At 40.5% G+C, this 23,814-nt stretch overlaps 2 protein-coding genes and 1 long non-coding RNA gene across 5 annotated transcripts; 2 read left to right on the top strand and 1 right to left on the bottom strand.

The window, feature by feature from the left end:
• Positions 1–585: 585 nt before the first annotated feature.
• Positions 586–16,845, top strand: LOC141764176 (pre-B-cell leukemia transcription factor 1-like). Of its 3 annotated transcripts, XM_074629174.1 has the most exons (9): positions 907–1,046; positions 1,401–1,608; positions 3,605–3,678; positions 12,095–12,339; positions 12,921–13,111; positions 13,211–13,346; positions 13,504–13,660; positions 14,959–15,045; positions 16,148–16,845. In XM_074629174.1, exons 2-8 carry the CDS (start codon positions 1,418–1,420, stop codon positions 15,000–15,002), a joined length of 1,038 nt encoding a protein of 345 aa, XP_074485275.1. In that variant the 5' UTR covers positions 907–1,046; positions 1,401–1,417; the 3' UTR covers positions 15,003–15,045; positions 16,148–16,845. The 3 variants fall into 3 exon arrangements, with proteins under 3 accessions (XP_074485276.1, XP_074485274.1, XP_074485275.1); XM_074629173.1 differs by having other exon boundaries at positions 604–1,608; XM_074629175.1 differs by lacking the exon at positions 14,959–15,045 and having other exon boundaries at positions 586–1,608.
• LOC141764178 (uncharacterized) lies at positions 4,013–7,682 on the bottom strand. Its single transcript, XR_012593226.1, has 2 exons — positions 7,328–7,682; positions 4,013–7,190 (listed from the first exon to the last, which is right to left on the bottom strand). It is a non-coding gene; the product is annotated as an uncharacterized LOC141764178 (long non-coding RNA).
• Positions 16,846–19,590: 2,745 nt separating the features above from the next.
• sid4 (secreted immunoglobulin domain 4) lies at positions 19,591–23,521 on the top strand. The gene is made up of 8 exons (XM_074629167.1): positions 19,591–19,751; positions 20,467–20,613; positions 20,696–20,830; positions 21,880–22,052; positions 22,133–22,319; positions 22,409–22,588; positions 22,681–22,947; positions 23,048–23,521. The coding sequence occupies exons 1-8, from the start codon at positions 19,703–19,705 to the stop codon at positions 23,050–23,052; spliced, it is 1,143 nt and encodes a 380-aa protein (XP_074485268.1). The 5' UTR covers positions 19,591–19,702; the 3' UTR covers positions 23,053–23,521.
• The last annotated feature ends 293 nt before the right edge of the window (positions 23,522–23,814 follow it).

The following is a 23,814-nucleotide window of genomic DNA, read 5'->3' as shown; positions in this document are numbered from 1 at the left end:
TTCTTCTTCCTTCATTTCACGGCAGATGAGAACACTTGTAAGCGTATACTGCCCCCATTAGATCCAGAAGAACCGCATCTCCAATAGGCCTACCTTCGCTCCGGTACCAAATAACCATTACAGGCCGAAGAAAATGAGTACCGTCACATTTTTAGAATTTTGGTACCGAGTTGGTACCGAAGTATCGGTTCTTGTGACATCCCTACTTCTGAAAACATTTGAGCTAACAAATAGGCATTGCAATATCAGAATATTTATTCATATTTGATCAGCACTGCCTAGTTTGAACGTTTGATCAGAGTTTGTGAGTGATTGACAGCTGCTCAGAGACGGCAAGGCTCCAGCTCGGCTTTGATTGGTTGTTTTCCTCCGGTCTGTGAAATCTTGCAGATGCCGTTAGGAGCACCGGAGGACACAGAGGAACATGATTTTTTTTCAGATTACCTGTCTCATGCACTACTGACAAGATATAATGACAATTAAAAAAAAACAACTTTAAATCATATGTGCTCCAATTCCACCTACTGCTGCTGCTTTATTATCTGCTTTAAGGTGCATTACTGTGAAATGTGTGAGCGGAAGTGGTCTGTTCTCACCCCGTGTAGCTTGACAGAGGACGGCATTGCTCCATGGTGGTGTTTTTCTGGGAGGAGTGGGACAGCAGCCGTACAGGGAGAGAAAAAAAACAAAAAACAGCAATAAGCAACAAATAAGGGTACAAACCTGACTGTGTGGGACCTCGGACGAAGCCGGATAGATGAAGTTCCCCGGGAACAGCTCTCCTGGACCGTGTTTTAGGTGACCGCGTCGGTTCTCACTTTTAATTACCGAGCAGTAGACGGGACTCATGGATAAAAGGAGAGCAGGCGGAGACGACGACATCAAAGGGGCTCCCGGGTCATTAGATACAGCTATAGCACCGTTCAGACCATTATCTAACACGCAAGAGCCCGACAGCCTCCTAAAACACCAGTGAGCTTTGTAACAAGCTAGTTTTGGTGATTGTCTGGAGCCTCCTGGTCGTCTTCTCAGGAGGGAGAAAAAACGTACGTACGCGCGTCACTCACAAAAACAACAGTATTGTACTAAAGGCTGATATTTGGTGAGCTATTCCCTCCCATGCCAAAGAACAACCACAGTTTCTACAGCACTAGTTTTGTAGCCTTTTCTCCAGTAAATGCTAAAAAGGCTGCTGCACTTCTCTCTCTTTTCCTTTGTTACTCAGACCAAGACGAGCAGGCAGCTGAGACACAGTTTTTGAGCCCCCGTATGCTTTGTGTTTTTTTTATGGGAAACTTTTCCTTTTTCTAAGTGCTGAAAGTTGGAGAAGGAAACCCCTTTTTGTAGTGATCCTCCTCTCCTCTCTCCCTCCTCCTCCCACCTCCTCCCTCCACAATAAGAGCCACATTATAACAGTATGGACGACCAGGCCCGCATGATGCTGGGTCATATTGGACTAACTGGACTGTCTCATGAGGATGTGGGTGACCCTGACAACATCAGGAAACATCACAACCTCGGTGGTGGTCAGCCGCAGCAGGACATTGGTGACATCCTCCAGCAGATCATGGTCATCACAGATGAGAGTCTGGATGAGGCCCAGGCCAGGTAATAATAACACCACCAGATAAAGGCCTGATATAGAAGGCACAACATGTTTTAAAGAGTTGGATTATGGGTGTGCACAGTGGGGGGAATCATCGTCACAGTATCCCCTCGAGGTCTTACACACACACACATCACACACTGTATAATACACTGTAATAACACCCCCCACTTCCTCATCCTGCTGGAATTTGTGTCCCCCCCCTCCTGTCCTCTCTCCAGCTGTGCATCACCACCTTTCACCCCACAGGCCTTATCAACAGCACTGGATACAAAGCTGAGCCAGCACTGGCTCCATAGCACTCCATACTAGGGCTTCAGATCACACCGTAACTCACAGGGGCTGCTTGGATAATGTTAGCTGCACACACACATTAGAAATAACCAAAATTAGATGAAGTATTTGGTTTCATGTAAAAGTTTTAACAGTGTGGTTTTAACATCACTTTGATTATTGTACTGTATGTGTGATTTTGCTTACATTTGTAATATTGTTATACACACCAATAGGGGAAATCGTCCTTATTAATACTGTGATGATTTAAATCATATCGCCCAACTCTTGTAATTCACAATTAGGGATGCACGAATATCGGGCCGATACTGACTTAACTAGCTGAATCGTATATCGGTGACAATTGGGCCGATCTATTCAATTCTGTATATATATATATATATATATATATATATATATATACAGTCTATACATTATATGTTGGAATTTTAATTCCTGTTTAAGTTTTGACTAATTTGTTGCTGCATTAAAAAGGTTTACACTTGAATTGTAATTCCTGCTAATTTTTAAGATTTTTTTAAGTTGCTGGTGTACAATTTATTATTTTGATAATAAATAACAATCAGGTAATTTATATCTATATATTTATTTGTTTCATTTAGTTTTACAAAGTTAGGAAGGAAAGACATTTTAAGTCAAGCCTGATGTTGCCTTACACATAAAAGAATGATCCCAGTCACTTCCACACAGTGAGGCATACAGCTTATTAGTTAAACAGATCGGCACTCCGTATCTATCGATACCCGTAGCCCAGGTATCGCTAATCATAATCCAATACTATCACAGTAGTTTGCTCAAAATAGTATGTCAACACAGACAATACTGCGATACACCATAGATACAGTAAAAACCAACTAATCTATGAGACGTCACATTATCTGTGTAACTAAAAATAAAGATAAGAGACACAAAAGCAAAGCTTATATTAGTCCAGACACATTTCTGTGTTCATTCATCTAATGCTACTTATTGTTACTGTATACTACTGTAATGCATTGTCTATCTCTCTCCCTCTCCTGACCTCGTGCTCAGTGTTTCACTCTCTCTTTTCACTTCACTTTGTGATGTCATTTTCAGTCTTTTTTTTACAAATCAGGAATGAAATCATGTTTACTAGCCTATTTATTCACGGCCCGTACAGAGTATTATAACAAGTTGAGGTAAAACTGGCTGGTTTTTAAAAGCAACATGGACGTGTGACAGGATCTACAAATTCAAATAGTCATAAATCCGTAAACAACTGCCAGAAAACAGCAACTTTCAAATCAAATGTATGCAGGAAAAGAATCATATAACAGAAAATGTCACAACGCTGGTGTCAGAGTATCAATACTGTATCGTAGAGAACAGGATGACATTAGATTGCAGTGTTGATTATATGTGCAATCCCTATTGCTTTGTGGACACAGTTTGAGTTTTCAAAGTTTCTGCATGATTGTGCATTCAATCTCTTATCTCATCTGTCTTCACTAAGGTGAGTAAGTCCAGGTGAATTAGACAACTATGTGCTCAGGCCTGTTTTCAGTAAAAGCCTTGAACAGGTCTGGTTGCACACTCACTCATCTGAATCCAGTCTGTTCAGCAATGACGTGTCTACATGATCTATAGTTGATGGATGTCAGTGCCTGTAACCAATAGAATATAATGTCTACCAAAGAATGGTTTGTAATACACAATCTCTGTCTTTCGTTATTTCCATAAAAGGAAACATGCTTTAAACTGCCACAGAATGAAGCCGGCCCTCTTCAGTGTGCTGTGTGAGATCAAAGAGAGGACAGGTGAGTTGTCCATTTGCTTCCTTCTTTTTTATTTTTTCCACATCAGCCAGTGAAGAAAAAGCTTGCATGCTTATAAGGATACACACTTTTACTCTTTCAGTGTATCCGTGATTGCAGTTGAAGTTAACCCCACAGTTCACATACAGTATTTTGAACTTCAGGCTGATTGCGTTCATCATTTTTTGGTCAAATTGCGAATATAAGGATAAACGATTATGGTAACGATTATTTCTAGTCTTCCGACCACTCAAAGCGCTTTACACTACATGTCAGCATTCACACACTGATGGCAGAGGCTGCTAAGGTGCCAACTTTGCCCATCAGGATCTAATCTAAATACTCATTCACATACCGTTGGCTATGCCTTCAGAAGCAATTTGGGGTTAAGTGTCTTGCTCAAGGACACATCGACATGTGACCGGAGGAGCTGGGGATCGAACTGTCGACCTTCCGATTGGTGGAAGACCTGCTCTACCCTCTGAGCCACAGCCGCCCCATTATGATTATAATGACACATCTGTGACAGAAAGATATACACATATTGTCCATAGGGCATTGTCCATCTAGATTGTCCATCTAGATGAATCGATTAAAGGGGAACTACACCCATTTTCAAAATTCATACATGTTTTTCCTATGGTCTAAGGCAGTACAAAAATATTAGTAAACATGAACAACTCTCTCCCAAATCCAAAAACTAGAGGCTAAAACTCAAACTTGTGATGTCATAGGGTATAAAATGTGGAGCTGCTCCATAGACAATGAATGGGGAGAGATGTTATATATGACACTGAGAGCACCCAGGGGAATGATCTGAGTATATGGGGACATTTTCTGTTTCACAACTGACAGCACTACAATAGAATAAAGCTCAGTTGAGGATAAAATAGAAAACAAAATCAGCCTCCCATTAATTGTCTATGGAGCAGCTCCAGACTCTATTCTCGATGACATCACAAGTTTGAGACTTACTTCTCTGGTTTCTGGCTTTGAGAGAAAGAGAGTAGCTCATGTTCACAAATATTGATTGAACTTTATTAGGCCATGGAAATAATGTATTGGAATTCTTAATTCAGGTGGTGTTCCCCTTTAAGCGTTTGGTCTATAAAATGTCAGAAAATAGTGAAAAATGTCCATCCCAGTATCTCAGAGTCCCAGGTGATGTCTTTAAATGTCTTGTTTGGTCAGTCTAAAACCCCAAAATATTCTATTTAATGTGATATTAAACAGAGAAAAGCAAGAAATCAACATATTTGAGAGGCTGAAAAACAGCATTTTCTGCCATTTTGACATGAAAATTACTTCAACGATGAATAGATTATCAAAATAGTTGGCGATTATTTTTCTGTCAATTGAATAATTGATTAGTTGACTACTCATTGCAGCTCTCAGTTTCCCCAGCCTTCATCTACTGCTACATGTTAATAATATATTGTCTCACTTTCCTGCTCTTGTGCTCAGTGTGTCACACTCTCGTGCCTTCAGTTTGTGATGGCATTTCTCTTAAACTCATCCTCTCTGTTGGATGCTCTCCTCCAAAAGCACTACCACAGGTGGAGCGTCATTAACAACAGAAGCATTTGACTGAGAAATGCATGGAAGCGACAGGATTGTCTTATCTAACATTAGGGATGTGTGCCAGCAGCATAAACCGAATAGAAACAGGGTGGCTGTTACAAAGATTGTATACCTAAATATTAGATCCTGACATTCAGTCCCAAACCACTGATGCAGCAGTTCATTTGAACAGTGAAAAGGGATAAAATGTGTGTTTTACCTGGAAGGAAATCATCTAAAGAAGTGTGAGCTACACAGCAGCCCTGGTTATTACCTCATTTCATTCACTTAGCTTGTAAACGGGAACCCTGAGGTTGGCAGCAGGAGGGATGCAGAGTTTCCAAGGCAACTACTGTAGTTGTCTCACCTACTCACTGTCATTCAGCTTTTTCACACTCTGACAGCCTCGGTTGTATATTTCTCACAACACAGCTTTGACTCAGAAAGAGCCGATCTTTGCCTTTGGTGTGAATGGGTCAACACTGGTAATGTGCTCTGATCTGGGTTTTTCAGTCAGTGCTATTTAGCTTTGTTATGACAGAGGGAACATTGACCGCTAGTACCCTCTCAGCATTAAATCTCCCTCTTCTTAATTGTGAAGTTTATCAAAGGATAAGACTGGTATTATTCTCTATCTTTTTTTACTGTCAACAAATCCCATGAAAATTTCAAAACCAGCAATGTTTCAGTGCCTGCTTTCTGATTTCCTTCCTCTGTCTGTGGCACTTAGCCCCAAGCCCATCTGTTCCAACTGAAGACATACATCTTTAAAACTGGGTCAAAAATTTATAGTTTCAATTATAAAAAATAAAAAAAAAAGGCTCAGTAATTCCCTTAAACAGCTGGGCACTGAAGTCTTTGTCAAAAGTTACTCAAACAGAAATAAATAGTGCATTTGTTGGGCACTATTTTCAGCAGTGGATTGATACACATTTGGTGCCCAAGAGAGTATTTACAGCAGCATAAATTCGTGGTAATGAAGGAACATAGTACAACACTGTGTTTTTAACCTTTTTATGCCCGTGACTGAAATTTAAAATTTCCAGAATTTCCAGATTTTTAAAATCGGTCAAACCGTTTGGCAAAAAAAGTGAAAAGTGAGTTTTTCTTATCATACTTTATTTAATCTTTGGGCACACAGGACTAAGATTGTAGTAATGCCCTCGAATAAGGAGTAAACATGTAGGGAGTTTTATTATTTAAGTACACACATTTGAGGGGCTCATATCTACATATTCCACATAAATACAAGCTGTACAGAACTATTATATGTCAGCAGGTGAAAACATTCGCTTGATGAGTCATTCTCAATTAGTTTCAATGCTTCTATTCAACCTATTTCAAGACATTTGACCAATCAGAACAAATGTTGTGGTATTTTTCCTTATCATGCTAAATATGGGCACAAATGGGTCAATAGTTTTCAGACAACAATGGCACAGAATAATAAGTTATATCAGGCTTTGGCTTCACAGATAATACTTGTAAGTGGATTGGTTCATTGCTAGTTTTGGTCTTTGTTAACAAAAAACAAACAAACAAAAAACAATATCTTGAACCTTATCCTTTAAACATAACTGAGTGTTACGTTATTGCAATAACTTCTAATAAAGTGAGCAAGTACATTAAGAAGTCAAAGACTGCCTGGCCACATCATCATATGCACCATCTCCCATACTTAAAGGGTAACTTTGGTATTTTTCAACCTAGACCCTATTATCCCATGTTTTTGTGTCTAAGTGACTGCCAACACTTTTTGAAATTGGTCCAGTATTGAGTTGGTACACTGCAGACGGCTCTGTTTAGACACAAAAACATGGGAAAATAGGGTCCAGGTTGAAAAATACCGAAGTTATCCTTTAACCTGCAGGGTGAAAATCAACTTCTAGGTACCACTTTTAATGACAATGAAATATCAAACAACGTTTTCCATTGACACCTACAGTTACATATAACTATTATACATTTATTTTGGAAACCAGGCTTGTCTGAATGATGACCCATATTTACCCCTAAGCAATAATCTGGTATGAATGGCTAAATGTATTTTGAACCTTTGCTCAGTATATAGATTCATACACAGCATTTTCACATTATGTGAAAAAGGTGACAGACAGCTGTTTCATTCTACTTTCTTTTAGTGTGTTGTTGCTCCTTTACAGATTTGACCCACTCCATTATGCTCAATAACTGATGAAAATTCTTAGAGAAACATTGCTCTGAACTAGGGCCGTCAAAGTTAACGCAATAATAACGTGTTAACGCAAATTCGTTTTAACGCATTAACGCAACCTGCGATTTTTAGGTAGCGTGCTCTTGAACTAGAAAACCTAATGAATCCATTGGTACCAACATGTCATACTAGCTTGTCGCCAAGGAAGCTAAATGATGCTCCGAATTTATGCTAAATTGTGGTGAAGAAAAACTGGCATGGCCATTTTCAAAGGGGTACTTTGACCTCTGACCCTCAAAATATGTGAATGAAAATGGGTTCTGTCGGTACCCACGAGTCTCCCCTTTACAGACATGCCCACTTTATGATAATCACATGCAGTTTGGGGCAAGTCATAGTCAAGTCAGCACACTGACACACTGACAGCTGTTGTTGCCTGTTGGGCTGCAGTTTGCCATGTTATGATTTGAGCATATTTATATGCTAAATGCAGTACCTGTGAGGGTTTCTGGACAATATTTGTCATTGTTTTGTGTTGTTTATTGATTTCCAATAATAAATATATACATACATTTGCATAAAGCAAGCATACTTGCCCACTCCCATAAGAGTTTTAAATACTTGACAAATCTCCCTTTAACGTACATTTTGAACAGATAAAAAATGTGCGATTAATTTGCAATAAATTGTGATTAACTATGGACAACCATGCGATTAATCGCAATTAAATATTTTGATCGTTTGACAGTCCTACTCTGAACACATATCTCTCTTCCAGGGAGTCTCCATATCTAGATTATTGTTGAAGTTTAGAACATATATCACTCCTTTCTCTCTCTCTCTCTTTGTGTCGTGCCGCCTCCCTCTTTCTGTCAGTGTCTCGTTCTCTTCCTCTCTGTCCCAACTTAGAACCATTAAAAATAACTCCTCACATGACAGCGACAAAACACTGCTGTTTTCTTAGGATATGTGCTCCATGCATCCTTCTCTGTTACCCTACATGCCTTTTTTCCCTCCTTCCCGACTCCTTCGTCATGCCATATTACCGATATACAGCTCTCTATTTTTATCATCCCAGTTTTCTGGGAGTTTTTCAGAGGATTACAGCGCACAAAATAGGACAGAGGCAAAGTAAGAAAACAGATCAAATGACTGAAGCGAGTGAGGGACAGATTGATGGATGAGTTGGAGGGAGAGGCAGTTAATGGTTGTGTTTCATGGATTGGCAGACAGTTGATAATCTCCAGACCCCAGAGTCCTGTCAGCCTTCACTACTAACACAATCTCAGTGGGGGACAGTTTGCCACCCACGGCCCCAACCGGCCTCACAAAGCTGGATTTACTCGTTCTGTTCCACGAGGCGTCATGGGCCGCAGCTCATCTCTTTATCCTGTGCACTGTTTGTACACTCAACAGAGTCACTGGGCAATCTGGAGGGCTGGCCCAAACTAATTATCAGGTAATTAACAGTAATGGGACCCGGCCCCCTTTGAATATAGTTGTTTTTTGCTTTTCTCTCATGCACTCTGCCGCTGACTGCTATAATATTCAGTTTTTGTTGAAACCATTTTAGAGAGGTGTTGATTAATCTAAATGGGCATTTTGTTGGCTGTAGTTTGGTGCTGTTGAATTTTATTGCATTATACTGAGGGGTTAGTCTACTCTCTACTCTGATATAAATGGGTTTGACAAAGGAAGCAGCTCTTTAAGAAATGTACACAAAATAAACTGAATGTAATATTTTACTGTTACAGTAAATTAAATTCCCTTTTTGACTTTGTTTCTCACATGTATGTTTCCGTCAACCCATTTTTTTCCAACTTTAATTTTCCACAAATAGTTTATCCCAGACAATTTTAGGATGAAACTAGGGCGGTCAAAGTTAAGACGATAATAATAATAATAATAATAATAATAATAATAATAATAATAATAATAATATAATTTGTTTTAACGCCACTAATTTCTTTAATACATTAACTCAATCAATATTTCGGAAGGTTGTGGCGGGCAGTTTTAAAGCTAGAGTGAAGATACTGACATCATATGAAACTAGAAAAACCTAAGGTATCCATTGGTACCAACCATGTCACACTAGCTTGTCACGAAGGAGGTATGACTAAACTTGCGCAAAATGTTGGCGAGGAAAAACTGGCATGGCCGCTTTCAAAGGGGTTCCTTGACCTCTGACCTCAAGATATGTGAATATCTTGAGGTCATGCCCACTTTATGATAATCACATGCCGTTTGGGGCAAGTCATAGTCAAGTCAGCACACTGACACACTGACAGCTGTTGTTGCCTGTTGGGCTTGAGTTTGCCATGTTATGATTTGAGCATATGTTTTATGCTAAATGCAGTACCTGTGAGGGTTACTGGACAATATTTGTCATTGTTTTGTGTTGTTAATTGATTAACAATAATAAATATATACAGACATTTGCATAAGGAAAGCATATTTGCCCACTCCCATGTTGATAAGAGTATTAAATACTTGACAGATCTCCCTTTAAGGTACATTTTGAACAGGAAAAGAAATGTACGATTAAATATTTTAATGGACTGACAGCCCTAGATGAAACACAATGACTTATCAGAGAAGTGAAAGAGAGAATTTGAAATTAGGGAATGCTGAGACAGGAAAAGAGAGGGATTGGGATGTTGATGTATAAAATAAGGGAAAAGGGGTGATGCAGACGTGGAGAAGCGTTTCTCTGTAAACTGGTAATTATCCCCCTTTGTTCATACTTCCAGAAACAGGTGGATGTTCTTTACAGTCTGTGATCTGTAGCCACTCACACCTGCCAGTCAGGCTACACAAGCATGTATGACTTTGAGAGCTGTTGGATTATATTGTAATCTGGCGCATCAGTGTATTAGGTGCAGTATACTCATATTTGGATGTAATATTACATCCATATTTCACATGTTACTGTACTGTAACATGGTTTGGGAAGTCGTTAGCGTGTCTGATAAATTGGAGGCCATCACAGATTGTTAGTGTTTATAGATGTGTGTGTGAGTGTGTGTGTGTGTGGGGGGGGGTGGGTGTCAGGGTGCTGTTAGCCAGATGCAGGGGCTGTCATTGCCCTCGTTGCGGGATTATGAATGTGATCTCTGGAACTACCTTGTAATTGCCACCTAATTTGCATAGCTGTGCAAATTAACGACCTCTCAAATGAGCCTTAATTTTTCACTGGGTCTTTAGTCGCTCCTTAAGAGCTGCCGTTAATTAACAGCTGTGTGTGTGTTTGTGTGTGAGTGTATGTGTGGCTGCTTTTCTTTGGGCATGGGGATGCCAAGGAAAGCTGGCATCACTACCATAGCAACAGCTACTGTTTTTTTTTGTATGTAAACCTCCCTCCTGGCAGTGTTTTTTGTTGTCTGTGTCTCTCTCTGCCCCTGCCTCTTCTTTTACTCTCCCACTCCAGTTGCCCTAGACACCACCTAAGACTTGATCTCCTCCTAAGCTATGCCCGAGGTTTCTTCTGTCATCCAGTATTTATATCATCAGCTATTCCTGGGCTATCAAACAACGGTTTCTTTGAAGTTTTCTGAAGTTCAGCGGTGCCGTTTGTGCTATATATTTGATTTAATGTGAGAAAACTTGCTCCTTGTTGTCTAGAAAGAGACTTGGCCAAGCAAAGTGTCTAGAACATATGAGATTAAAAACTGGGGCTTGTTTCCCGAGCGCCTAGCAGATAGTAATTAGAGGTTTTTATGGAAAAGAAGTTTTCAACCTTGTGTTTGAGGACATTATACTGATAGGACCATTCAGAAAAAATGTGAGTAAGCGGCAAAATGAAAGAATCTGAGTATGGTGTGGAAATATGTTTGTTGTGGGATTGTGAGCTAGTGCTCTCTGCTGGCTGTTAAAGGAGCTGTGCTAAAAAACACACAACCTCCATTGAGTTGTACACAATTTGGTGTTGCACAAAGACGAAATGTTTTACATAAAAGAAAATAATAAATTCAATGCACACCGTCTAAAAAAACAAACCTTTACTGTGATTCTTTTTTTCTTTATCACAGATTGGGTTCACAGCATGACAATGTTTGTGTGTGTTTCAAATGGTAATGCAGCACATATTCAATAAAATAATAAAAAATAAAAAAAGTCAGATTAAAACTTTAAAGCTGCTGCAAATTATTTAAAATATCTATTGAGAAATTTAAATTTGACAAACCGAAACCGGCTACCGATTGGAAGGTATTAACAATGTTTGGAAGCAGCCTAAAAGTTTGACTGAATGCCAGCAGGTTGTGTGCACACCGTCTACTGATGTCATGTAGTCGTTCTAACTTGCACGTGCAGTTTGCATCCTGTTTTTATAGTTCTACATAGCTGAGCCAGATATTCTGAATGGACATTTCAGTGTTGCACAAGCAGGATATACAAAGTTATTATTCTGACTTTTCCTCAGCTCCTTCCACCCTTTAATGTCTCTGTCCTTGAGTTCATTCTGTTCTCAAAGTCACTGATTAACAGATGCTCCACATTTTGAACATCCAGTATAAAGCATTGGACTTATTTAAATGGAAGTAGTTTTCAGTACCTCCTGGCAGTACAGTATATCCAAAAAGTTTAATGCTGGCAGGCAAAACCCCTCAAAGGAAAGAAAGTAAGTACAGCAGTAGGTGAGTATGGTAAATAGAAATCACTGACTGTTTCTATACATCTCCGCAGCCCTGAGCATCCGCGGCGTCCAGGAAGAAGATGGTCCAGACCCTCAGATCATGCGACTGGACAACATGCTGTTAGCAGAGGGGGTCGCGGGTCCGGAGAGGGGCGGGGCCTCTGCAGCGGCGGCAGTGGTTGCCGCGGCAGCCGGAGGGTCGCCTGCTGAGGGGAACATAGAGCACAGCGAGTATAAAGAGAAGCTCGCTCAGATACGAAAGATGTACCACGCTGAGCTGGAGAAATACCAACAGGTGAGATATCTTTAACAGTGATTTCACAACAGGAAAAGAAGTGTTGGACAATTTATCGCAAAGCTACTGTGACACATGATAATACAAAAATACATAAATTGTTTATTGTCATAATTACAGAATAATTACATATTGCAATTAAGTATTACTATGTTTTGAAATTATGTGATATTTTTTCAAAATCGAATGTTTTGGGATGCCTGAGAAGCAAAGTTATGGTTCCCACTAGAGCTGCAGCGATTAATCAATTGGTTGTCAACTACTAAATTAAACACCAACTATTTTAATCAATTTATCGGATTGAGTCATTTTTAAGAAAGAAAAAGTCTAAATTCTCTGATTCCAGCTTCTTAAATGTGAATGTTTTCTGGTTTCTTTACTCCTCTGTGATAGTAAACTGTATATCTTTGAGTTGTGGACAAAACAAGACATGTGAGGACGGAAGGACCAGAAGGTTATGTTTAGGCTTAAGTAGATTTGATAGAGAAAACAACAGCTAGTGTTTGAGTTTGTTGAACTTCTTTCTTCGTCCCTCTGTCTCAAACTTCACACCTGACCTACTCACCCCTCCCCCCATACAGGCATGCAATGAATTCACCGACCACGTGATGAACCTGCTGAGGGAACAGTCCCGTACGCGGCCCATCTCACCCAAAGAGATAGAGCGAATGGTGGGAATAATCCACAAAAAGTTCAGCACTATCCAGATGCAGTTAAAGCAGAGCACATGTGAAGCTGTCATGATCTTACGCTCCAGGTTCCTGGACGCCAGGTGGGTTTTGCACTTTAGTCCTCCAGTGTGTGACAGTGTACTTACAACATTGTGAAGAAGAGGTTTGTGCTGACTGTTTCAATTGCCCTTTTCTGTCAGGCGGAAACGGAGGAACTTCAGCAAGCAGGCGGCAGAGATCTTGAATACCTATTTTTACTCCCATCTGGCAAACCCCTACCCGAGTGAGGAGGCCAAGGAGGACCTGGCCAGGAAGTGCTCCATCACTGTTTCTCAGGTCAGGTCGCCAAAGACACACTGGGAAGAAAGGGAACATGAAGACATTGATAAAGCACACATACTGTAAAGTAGTTGAGACATGGTTTAGTGTAATGAAGCCAGCTGAATATCCTGGCTTGCCTTTGACTTTGTTTTTACCTCCCCAACTCTCTCAGGTGGCCAACTGGTTTGGAAATAAGAGGATTCGATATAAAAGGAACGTTGCAAAGTTGCAGGAGGAAGCTAACCGGTATGCTGTGAAGACAGCTGTGGACGCTGCCAGTGTATCTTCACAGGCAAGCCAAGCCAACTCCCCAGCCACACCAAACTCAGGTACACAACACACACACCTCCTGTCACCAACATAAATCCTGTTTTGCCAATGCCTGTCATGTGACTAAAAGAAGGAGAAGACAACTCTGACTTTAACTTATCTGTCATCATCTTAGACATAAGAAAGTAAGTAAAGTACTCTGAGAGTCCACTGATGGTGAGCGGTAGGAGATTGCTTACCACGTTTTGCTCGGTGACCCAGGGAAGAGCCAAACATCATGTGCCGAAACATGATACCAAGAGACCACATGCCAGTGGCCTCAGTGAATGGGAGTCCTAATACAAGCTCTGGAGCCCTGAATGTGGAAGAAAAGCATTACACTCAATGAATAACAGTGTCATAATTTAAAGAATAAAAGTACAACTTAGTGTAAACGGTGGACTTCTGCTTTGCGTTGGTCAGATAGTAAAAACGCGGTGACACCGGGATCTCTTTATGGTTGGCCTCTGTTTATTCTGATAAACACATAGGGAAACAGAGCCTCCATGTTAAATCTACGGACCGCTCCAGCTCCTACACAAACAAATACAGTTACAGTAACTTTAAGCTTGCAGCATTTACTTTTATAACAACTATTTTTAAATGCCAGTTTGTTGAAATCAATTTATTGACAGGATTGGATAGACATAACATTGTAGGAAACAAAAATATAAACCAAACAATACGAGAAATAATCGGATGGATTAGGATAATAAATGAACTCTGGAGGATTGTACTGACGGGGAGAGGGGAAGGGACTAAATGGATTTATAGTAGGGACCACAGAAGAAGAAATGAAGGAAGAGGGGACTTTTTCACATTCACACTCCCATATATTGTGGAGTTTGGAGGTTCTCCCAGTCAAAATAAACTAACTAGATTAATTTTGTGTTATTATAACAACCAGAGAACAAGCTATAGAGGTACATACTGACCCTGTTACATTAGCACACAACAGAAATATTCTATACATTTAAATATCATCAAAACTGGGTAGCCGTTTGAATTCATGATGTGATAAACTGTTCCCATATAGAGTCGGTCTGCAGACTCCTCTCAAACTCAGCTGTATACTGCAGTACGACCATTGAGTTAGTTTAACAATGAAATGCGTGCATAGCCATGAGTTGGACTGACTTTTAAAGAGTAGATTGGCTGACTGAAATAAACTACAAAACTTCTTCCTGCTCTTTGACGCCCCCCCCCAGCTGGTGGCGCCCTACTTGACCACCTAGCTGATATACACCTAGCCCTGTCTGTACGGACAGGATGTTGGTTAATTAAAGCATTAAAATGTGAGTTCCCTGTATGCCGACAGGAGGATACCCAGCCCCGTGTTTCTCTCCTGACGGGAGGTTATGAGGACCTGACAGGGCGAACTCACTTCCCTCCTCTCTGTGTCCATGTGAGTAGCTATGGTTACACACTGTTGCTATAGTTACACACTCTCCAACTGAGTAGTCATGGTAACAGCCTTTCCCTGTGTTAGCATGTGACCCTGTTGATGTACTGTAGTTCCAGAACATATGCCGACATCACCAACTGCCACTGGGCACTAGTGTGTTGTTGAGCATTAAAGGAACAGTGTGTAACATTTCTGGGGATCTATGAGCAGAATATAATATTCACAACTATGTTTTCTTTAGTGTATAATCACCTGAAACCTAAGAATCGTGTTTTCGTTAGCTTAGAATGAGCCCGTCATATCTACATAGGGAGCGGGTCTTCTTCACGGAGTAGCCCAGAACAGACAAATGAAACACTGTCTCTAGAGAGTTATGTTACCTGAAGGTCACCGTAGTTCTCCGACACGCTTGTGAAACTGAGGTAACGTGAGCCACAGAGTGCAAAACCGCCATCATCCGCCATCTGACTGCTCTTAATGTTGTGTTATTATGGTAAGCATGGCCTCTGAGCGAGGCAAACGGCGTTACCACGGTTTTGCACTCGGTGGCTCACCTTACTGCAGGAGAGGACTAAGGGAGGAGTGAGCGAAGGGGGACTCATTTGGTTGCAACCTGCAACCACACCAGTAGATGCCGCCAAATCCTACACACTGTCCCTTTTAAAGGAAACATTCACGCTAAAATTTGATTCTGCTAAAAGCGAATAAGTTCATCTTCCTTTTTAGTTGTTGGTCGGTGCGTTATTAGTTATTGTTATGGGGAAATGGCCATTTTTAGCATCATCGCATTAAAAAAAAAAAATATCTAGAACTGTAAGAAAGTACTAAGAACATTAGTTCATTAGTAGACTTAACAGTTTGCAAAATACAGAGAAATTAAGACCATTTTCTCATTTACATAACAATTCAGAAATCAGGATATTGTACAAGTTGGTGAATAATCAGATTATCTAAGAAAACATAAATGCAGTTAAAGTGGATATAACAAAACAACTTCACAAACTAATATATTATATTACAGGGCCAGTGGATCTGAGGGTATACTGTATTTCCTTTACAGCTAACATCCTGTACATCCTTCTCTGAATGTCTGTTTCTGTAGGGTGGTGACGGCTGGCAGCACAGTGGTGATTCCTCCTACCATCTCCCCCCCCCCCACCCAGAGCACCGGGGAGCAGCACTACGTCACCTCCAGCTGATGCTCCACCTTCCCTCCCCACCCTGCTCCTCAGACTAATACAACCCAGACTGTAGGCTGACGTCCAGCCACGCCACAAACAGAGCATTACCAAAACTCTGCAACTGTTTTTCTTTTGTGATGCTGATCCTTTTCTAACATCTCTGCAAGTTTTTTTTTTAACCCCTCCACTTTACGAATGTGTTGACACCTCTTATTTCTTTGTTCTTTTTACTATTACTCACACCATTCTTCTATTATTTTTTAAAAATATAAATAATGATGAAAAGAACCTTTTTTTAATGTACTGCTTCACCTTCAGTGAATCATAAACTGTATGGAGGTTTAGGGCCGGTATGTGGCCTTGAACCAGATGTGGATTCATCATTTTATTTCAAAGAATTAAAATAAGAAAAAAATGAACAAAAAGAAAGCATGTAGTCATTTTTAGATGTTGAACTACGATTTTATTATGTCTTTTTTTTCCTTTGAAGTTTTTTAAGAAAAATGTTGTCGATGAGAAAATGCATTGAAAGAGTACAACAAAAACATCTAAATGGCAGAAATGACCAAAAATGAATAAAAACATTGTCACTTATTAAATTTTTATTTGCTTCAGAAAAGGACTGGTTTGAGTTTGTTTCTATTTATATGAATGTTAATAATTATGTTTCTTAAATGCTTTTGAAGCAACCGTACCAAAGAGGCTTTAACCCAGGAGATCAGGTTCTGTTCAGATGATAGTGTCTAATGGGACCGTGTGTGTTTTCATTCATCTGCACCCTCTAGTGTTGACCAGTGGAACTGCATCTAGTTGGCTTCTGGATATTTTTAAACAACTGTTTTTCCTGCAAAACCAGGCATGTTTTGTTACTCTTACTTTTTTCTAGTTAATCTTCAATAGTGAATGTCAACAAAACTTGAAACCTGATAAAGAGAATCAGGCTTTATATTTAAATATATTGTCATTTATCTGCTGGAGGAGTCGCTGAAGTGGACAATTGTCCTGGAGTATCTGATAATGTAGTGAGTGCTACACAATGTAATAGCTTGTTAGTGAGATAAAATGCTATTTAAAAAATACATTACTGCAAATGTAACCATTGCAATAAATTGTGATAATGACTTGATAGGATGCAATGTACGTATAGGAGGATGATGTAATAATAATTAGGCTACATAATATCCTGAGTCTTAGTGGCCTATTATTTAATTAGTTGAAACTACACCCCATTACTAGGGCTGTCAATCGATTAAAATATTTAATTGTGATTGATGATTGTCTATAGTTAATCATGATTCAAGCTGAAGTAGGTAAGATTGGAGCAAATATTAAACTTTTTTTTTTATAAAACGGTCACTATATCCTGACAGTAGTACATGAAACAGGTAACATGAAAAAAACAAAACATGTGCCTCTGTGTCCTCCGGTGCTCCTAACAGCATCTGCAAGATTTCACAGACCGGAGGAAAACAACCAATCAGAGCTGATCTGGGATCTGCTGTCCAGCTGCTGTCCAGCTGCTGTCTATGAGAGCCGGCCGTCAATCACTCGCGAACTCCGATCAAATGGTCAAACTAGGCAGCGCTGATCAAATATGAATCAATATTCTGTTATTGTAATGACTATTTCTCACCTCAAACGTTTTCAGAAACATCTTGTAGTGTACTGTTTAGCTGTAAAATGAGAAAGTTTGTGACCCGGCAGCCATGTTGGGATCAGTTGAGGAAAAACCAAGCACCGCTCACGTGACTGGAGCACAGCCAATAGGAACGCTCTCTCTCTCTGAATGACCTGTGGTTGGTCAAAGTCTTCCGTCAAGGCACAGATTTTTTAAAGCCTGAAAACAGAGCCATTAGGAGGTGCAGAAGACTATGCTGCAAGGTTATTATGGAATTTTTGCTCAATGATGCCAAAAAATTGTTGCCTACTGAAGCTTTAATCGCAAATTAATCATTTTTATCAGTTCAAAATGCACCTTAAAGGGAGATTTGTCAAGTATTTAATACTCTTATCAACATGGGAGTGGGAAAATATGCTTCTTTATGCAAATGTATGTATATATTTATTATTGGAAATCAATTAACAACACAAAACAATGATAAATATTGTCCAGAAACCCTCACAGGTACTGCATTTAGCATAAAACAAATATGCTCAAATCATAACATGGCAAACTGCAGCCCAACAGGCAACAACAGCTTTCAGTGTGTCAGTGTGCTGACTTGACTATGACTTGCCCCAAACTGCATGTGATTATCATAAAGTGGGCATGTCTGTAAAGGGGAGACTCGTGGGTACCCAGAGAACCCATTTACATTCACATATCTTGAGGTCAGAGGTCAAGGGACCCCTTTGAAAATGGCCATGCCAGTTTTTCCTTGCCAAAATTTAGCGCAAGTTTGTAGCGTTATTTAACCTCCTTCTCGATACGCTAGTATGACATGGTTGGAACGAATGGATTCATTAGGTTTTCTGGTTTCATATGATACCTGTATCACTCACTCACTCTAGCTTTAAAACTGAGCCCGCTACAACCTCTGACAATCGATTGCGTTAATGCGTTAAAGAAATTAGTGGCGTTAAAACAAATTTGCGTTTACACGTTACTATCACGTTAACTTTGACAGCCCTATCCATTACATTAACAGATTTCATTACTTGTGCTACCCATTAAAATGGACATTTTATTGCATTGTGTTACTCTGAAAACATTACATTACAATTGTTATGTATAAGGTCTAATAAGCAGTGTTATGTATGAGAGTATTGATACAAACTATGATGAGAAACTGTAGTGTTCATGCTCTCTTCTGTGATTTCTGATGGTGTTTTAATGGAGTTCTCTACATATTTTTGGATGTTTTAAAGCATTATTTCTGAATATACTCCAGCTTTATACTTTAGGTTACTCACTAACGTCCCAAATTCAGTCACAAAAAAGGACAAAAAACAAGGACAGTTGTACTTTAAGCGTCCTTTGAATTCAGTGGGTCAATATGATACAGACACACAGAGTGTCTGACTGGAGAGAAATCAATTTCCTGGAAAGCAGAATACTCTGAAGACTAAAGTGATGAAGTCTCCATGTACTGTTGTTTTTACACTTAAAAATTTGTGTCCAGCTGTTGTACTTTTCACCAGTATATGTCCTACAACTTCTGTCCATGCAATAGCAGAGACATGAGGTATTTATTAACAGCATGTCAATCAAAATGTCACCGCATATCATTCGAGCACACCAAACAATTTTGGAATCAAACAATAAATAAAAATAAAAAAGACTGCAAAATAACAATGTGGCAGTGAAACGCTTCATACGTGACTGGCACTTGTGGACAATGTTTGAATTGGAGAAGGGGTAAATGGTAAGTTAGGGGTTAAAGGTTGACAGTGATTGTATGAAAAAGAGACAGCGACAGACGCAGTCAAAGAGAGATTGTTGACAGGGGAGAAAGTGGGACTGTTCTCTGTTCATCATGGATTTCTCAGCTGGGTTTCTGATCCTGTGGTCTCTGATATGTTCAGGTAACAAATCTGATTTATTTTGAACAGAGTTACAGCTTTTATGTTCATTTGCTTGACGCCTGTAAAGATGTATATTATTATTTTTGTACTTTTAAAGGGTCACAAACTCGTGCTCACAAAGCAGTCTCCTTTTAGAAGCGGTGACCCGATTGCTCTGGATAATCCACAAACCTCACTGCCAGCTGTTTTTCATCAGAGCTACTTAAGAAATAGTCTCTATGGAAGCTGTTGAAAGCATGTTTAGTTGATTATCCAGAGTAATGGGGACATTTCTGGAAAGACACATTGCTGTTGATTTTTTAAAAATGTAATTCTTCAATGAGGTGAGCACCACAAACAAGGTAGAAATCTCAACATCTGGACAAATCAAACCAAATGAATCTCCATGGTTTCCTTTTCTTGTGTAATTTGGGTAAACCAACTCTTTAATATAGTAAGATTAAAGTTTTTAACAAAGTGAGAATATTTTAATATTCCTCTCCCAATATCTGAGAGAGCATTTTATTTCATTTCTGTGCCTTTTTTCTTTCTTTTTTTTTGCTTTGTCATCAAAAGCCCGTCTGTTCAATCTGTGTATTTGCTCAGCATGTTTGCTTTGGGGTGGTGTGTGTTTACACTGTATTTTACCCAGACCCGTCTAAAGGTTCACAGAGTTGCATTGTGAATGTGTTCTTGCATGTGTGTGTGGTATCACCGGTTATCTCTTTCTGTGCAGCGGCTGGTCAGGCTCCTGTCGTCTCAGTGGTGCCCCAGGCTCATACTGTGCGCCAAGGGGAGTCTGCCAGCTTTAGATGCCAGGTGGGGAGCGGTGCACAGCCAGTCCAACTGCAGTGGAAGAGAGCCAATAACCAAGCATTAGGAGGTCAGGAGAAATAACACGCAAGCATTGTTCATACAATATCACCATCTGTAAAGTTTCTCTGAATTCTACTTCTCCCTTCTAGACAATGTTAAGACCGGTCCTGATGGCTCTGTGCTGACGGTTGCCAACTCCCGACCTGAGAACCAGGGCCAGTACCGCTGCGTGGCGGTCAACTCTGCAGGCCGCAGCACCGCCACAGCTGTGTTCAACGTCAAATGTGAGCTTGTGTTCACAATTTAGTTCAGCCTGCAACTTTACTGTTCAGCTGTTTTTAGTATAGATGCACCAATCCGACTTTTTCAGACCCGATACAGAGAGCGATACCTGGGCTTTGGGTATCGGCCGATACAGAGTACCGATCCGAGACCAGTGTTTAATTACTAAGCTGTATTCCTCACTGTGTGGAAGTGACTGGGATCATTCTTTTATGTGTAAGGCAACATCAGGCCTGACTTAAACATCGCTTTCCTAACTTAATTTAACGTATTTCACTTTTTAGATATCAGATTGAGGTTACTGATCCACGTGCTGATCCATATAAATATGTAATAATGGTGGAGAATGTCCCTCAGGCTGTTACGGCTTCAAAGAACCTGGTTAGCTACGCTAGCGTCTTCAGCATGGCGGTCGAGTGGCTGCTTCAAGCCCAGAACATCAAACATGAGTAACAACACATTGCTATCATTTGTATTTTCACTAGGGCAGTCCCGAATACCATTTTTGGTGCTTCGAAGTTTCGGTGAGAAATATTCGACGGTATTCGACGCTTCGAGGAGCAGCGCGGTACGGCGGGCTGACATGTTCATCTGTCTGTCTGTCTCCATCTCCCCCGTTTCAGTGCCACTACTGTACACACACGCACCTCTACACACAACAAACAGCAATATTTATATGAGAATAACTGATAATAATTCATGTTGAATATGATTAATGTTGTGGGATCATTCATTTATAAAACAAATTTAAAACAAATTTAAAAACAAAGCATTGAAATAGTGAATGGCAACGGTCGAAGCTTCCGAAGTATTCAGGTCAGTCCTAATTTTCACAGTAACGGTCCTCCAGCTTTCAACAGGGCAACCAGGCTATCATTCCATTTAGACTGTAATGACGGTCAGAGTGAGGTTAAAACAGATCTGCTGGATGCATAAATAGACAACTGGTTGCTAAAAAGTTGGCCATACCAACTTACAAGGTCATGTTATGTCAGTATTGTGTGTTATTGCAGGTTTAATATGTCGCTCATGTCTGTGTGTCCTCTGTCAGATGCTCCTAAAGTGCGCGTGACACCAACAGGGCCCCTGCGCGTCAGGATGGGTGACCCTGTGTCAGTGGAGTGTCGGGCCACTGGCAGGCCACGCCCCACGATGACCTGGAAACGCCAAGGCTCCACCCTGCAGCTGGTTACCAAGGAGGCAAACGATGTCAACACCATACAGGTGAAATATTAACACATACCTTTATTTATTCCCACAATTGAATATAAATAGAACATAATAATTACCATCTCTTTTCTCAGTGGGCTGCAGTGCATCCAGAGGACTCAGGAGTTTATATTTGCCAGGCTGGAAACAATGAGGGGGTGGCAGAGGTCAAAGTTGAGGTCATTGTTGAGGGGGGGGCAGGAGCACCGGTGGCTTCAGTGGGCGCTACAGAAATGACAGTTGTGGAGGGACATACAATCACAATGGAGTGTCGGGCCAGTGGTAAGATGTTTGTTTGCTTGTGTGCGTCTTCTTTCAGTGCTGCTCTCACTTCTCATTTTTCACTTCATCCTCTCTTTCCCTCCTTCCAGGTTCCCCTCCTCCTCTCATCGCCTGGTCCAAGCTGCGAGCACCGTTGCCATGGAAACACACAGTGGCCGGTGGAGTATTGACACTGACCAGCGTGGGGCGCCAAGATTCAGGACAATACATCTGTAATGCAACAAACATACATGGCTACAGTGAGGCGTACACGCAGATGGAGGTGGAGAGTGAGTTTGACAACGCAGATAATAAAACACAGATACTGCACATCCACATGTCACTGCTCATGATGAGAGTAATTGTCTTGTCCTTCATGCAGGTCCTCCGTACGCCACCAGCCTGCCTGATCAGATGAAGCTCCATCCCGGGGATGCCCTGCGCGTGCAGTGCCTTGCCCACGGCTCTCACCCCATTCGGTTCGAGTGGAGCCGGGGGGGCAGGGCGAGCCTGCCTCCAGGAGCAGAGACCACTAACGATGGATCGCTGTTCATAGCGCACGCTAAACTGAGCGACAGCGGGACGTACAAGTGTGTGGCCACCAACCACATTGGCTCCAGTGAGGCACTGGCCAGAGTCATCGTAAAAGGTCAGCTGGTGTTTGGGTTGAGGCAATTCAAAAATAACTGATCTGAGTTTCTCCTCTTTCTTTTACTCTCTAAACTTGTTTCTTTTGCTTATTTCTACAGCTTAATCCATTGGGGTCATGTCTGATTGACGATACAGCGCTTTCAACTTCTGCAAGCCGGGATTGTTGCCATCAAGACAGTCAAACAGCTAATAATGAGAACAATTATATTTAATAGATTCATATATTTTAACATATGAAAGTGAAAGATATCAATGCTGCTTAAACTTTTGGTTTAATTGTGCATATGGGGTTCAGTTTGTACTTTTATAGAAAACATATACTGTTGCTCCTGGCTCATATTTCCTTTGCCAAAACTTTTCTCTGGAGGTCAGTGTGGATTGACGTCCTACAGTACGTGTGTGGGAGTTTCTTCTGCTGGAATGCCTCTGCACCCCGTCAGCCTCCCCCCATGTCATCTGCTAAGTCGACACTGTTGCACTTCTAAAACAAAGAAAAACCTGATCTAATACAAAAGCCCTTATTGTGACATTAAATATCAAAACAATAAAGACCAAATAAAAAAATAAAAAAAGTTGAATTACTTTCAAAGAAAAAGGATGTCAAGAAAATGTTTTACAAAATTGTTGTCTGGAGTGTTTCCAAATTAGGGACTTACTTTTTGGAAGAGCTTAAAGGTGCACTTTACTCGGTGCAGAAGACAGCAGTATGTCATGGAATATTATTCCCATCATAATACGTTTTTTATAGAAGGATGAAAATTGAGATATCCTCTTTTTCAGTCCACTCAATTTTCTTTTTTGTCAAAACCTGGCACCTGCATCGCCACAATGCAATTCGACTGCTGACTGTTTGGTGGGAGATTTG

The sequence above is a fragment of the Sebastes fasciatus genome, chromosome 3, assembly GCF_043250625.1.
Source record: "Sebastes fasciatus isolate fSebFas1 chromosome 3, fSebFas1.pri, whole genome shotgun sequence".
Classification (NCBI taxonomy): domain Eukaryota; kingdom Metazoa; phylum Chordata; class Actinopteri; order Perciformes; family Sebastidae; genus Sebastes; species Sebastes fasciatus.
The sequence above is the reverse complement of the archived record's forward strand: the minus strand, read 5'-3'. Positions and strand labels throughout refer to the sequence as shown.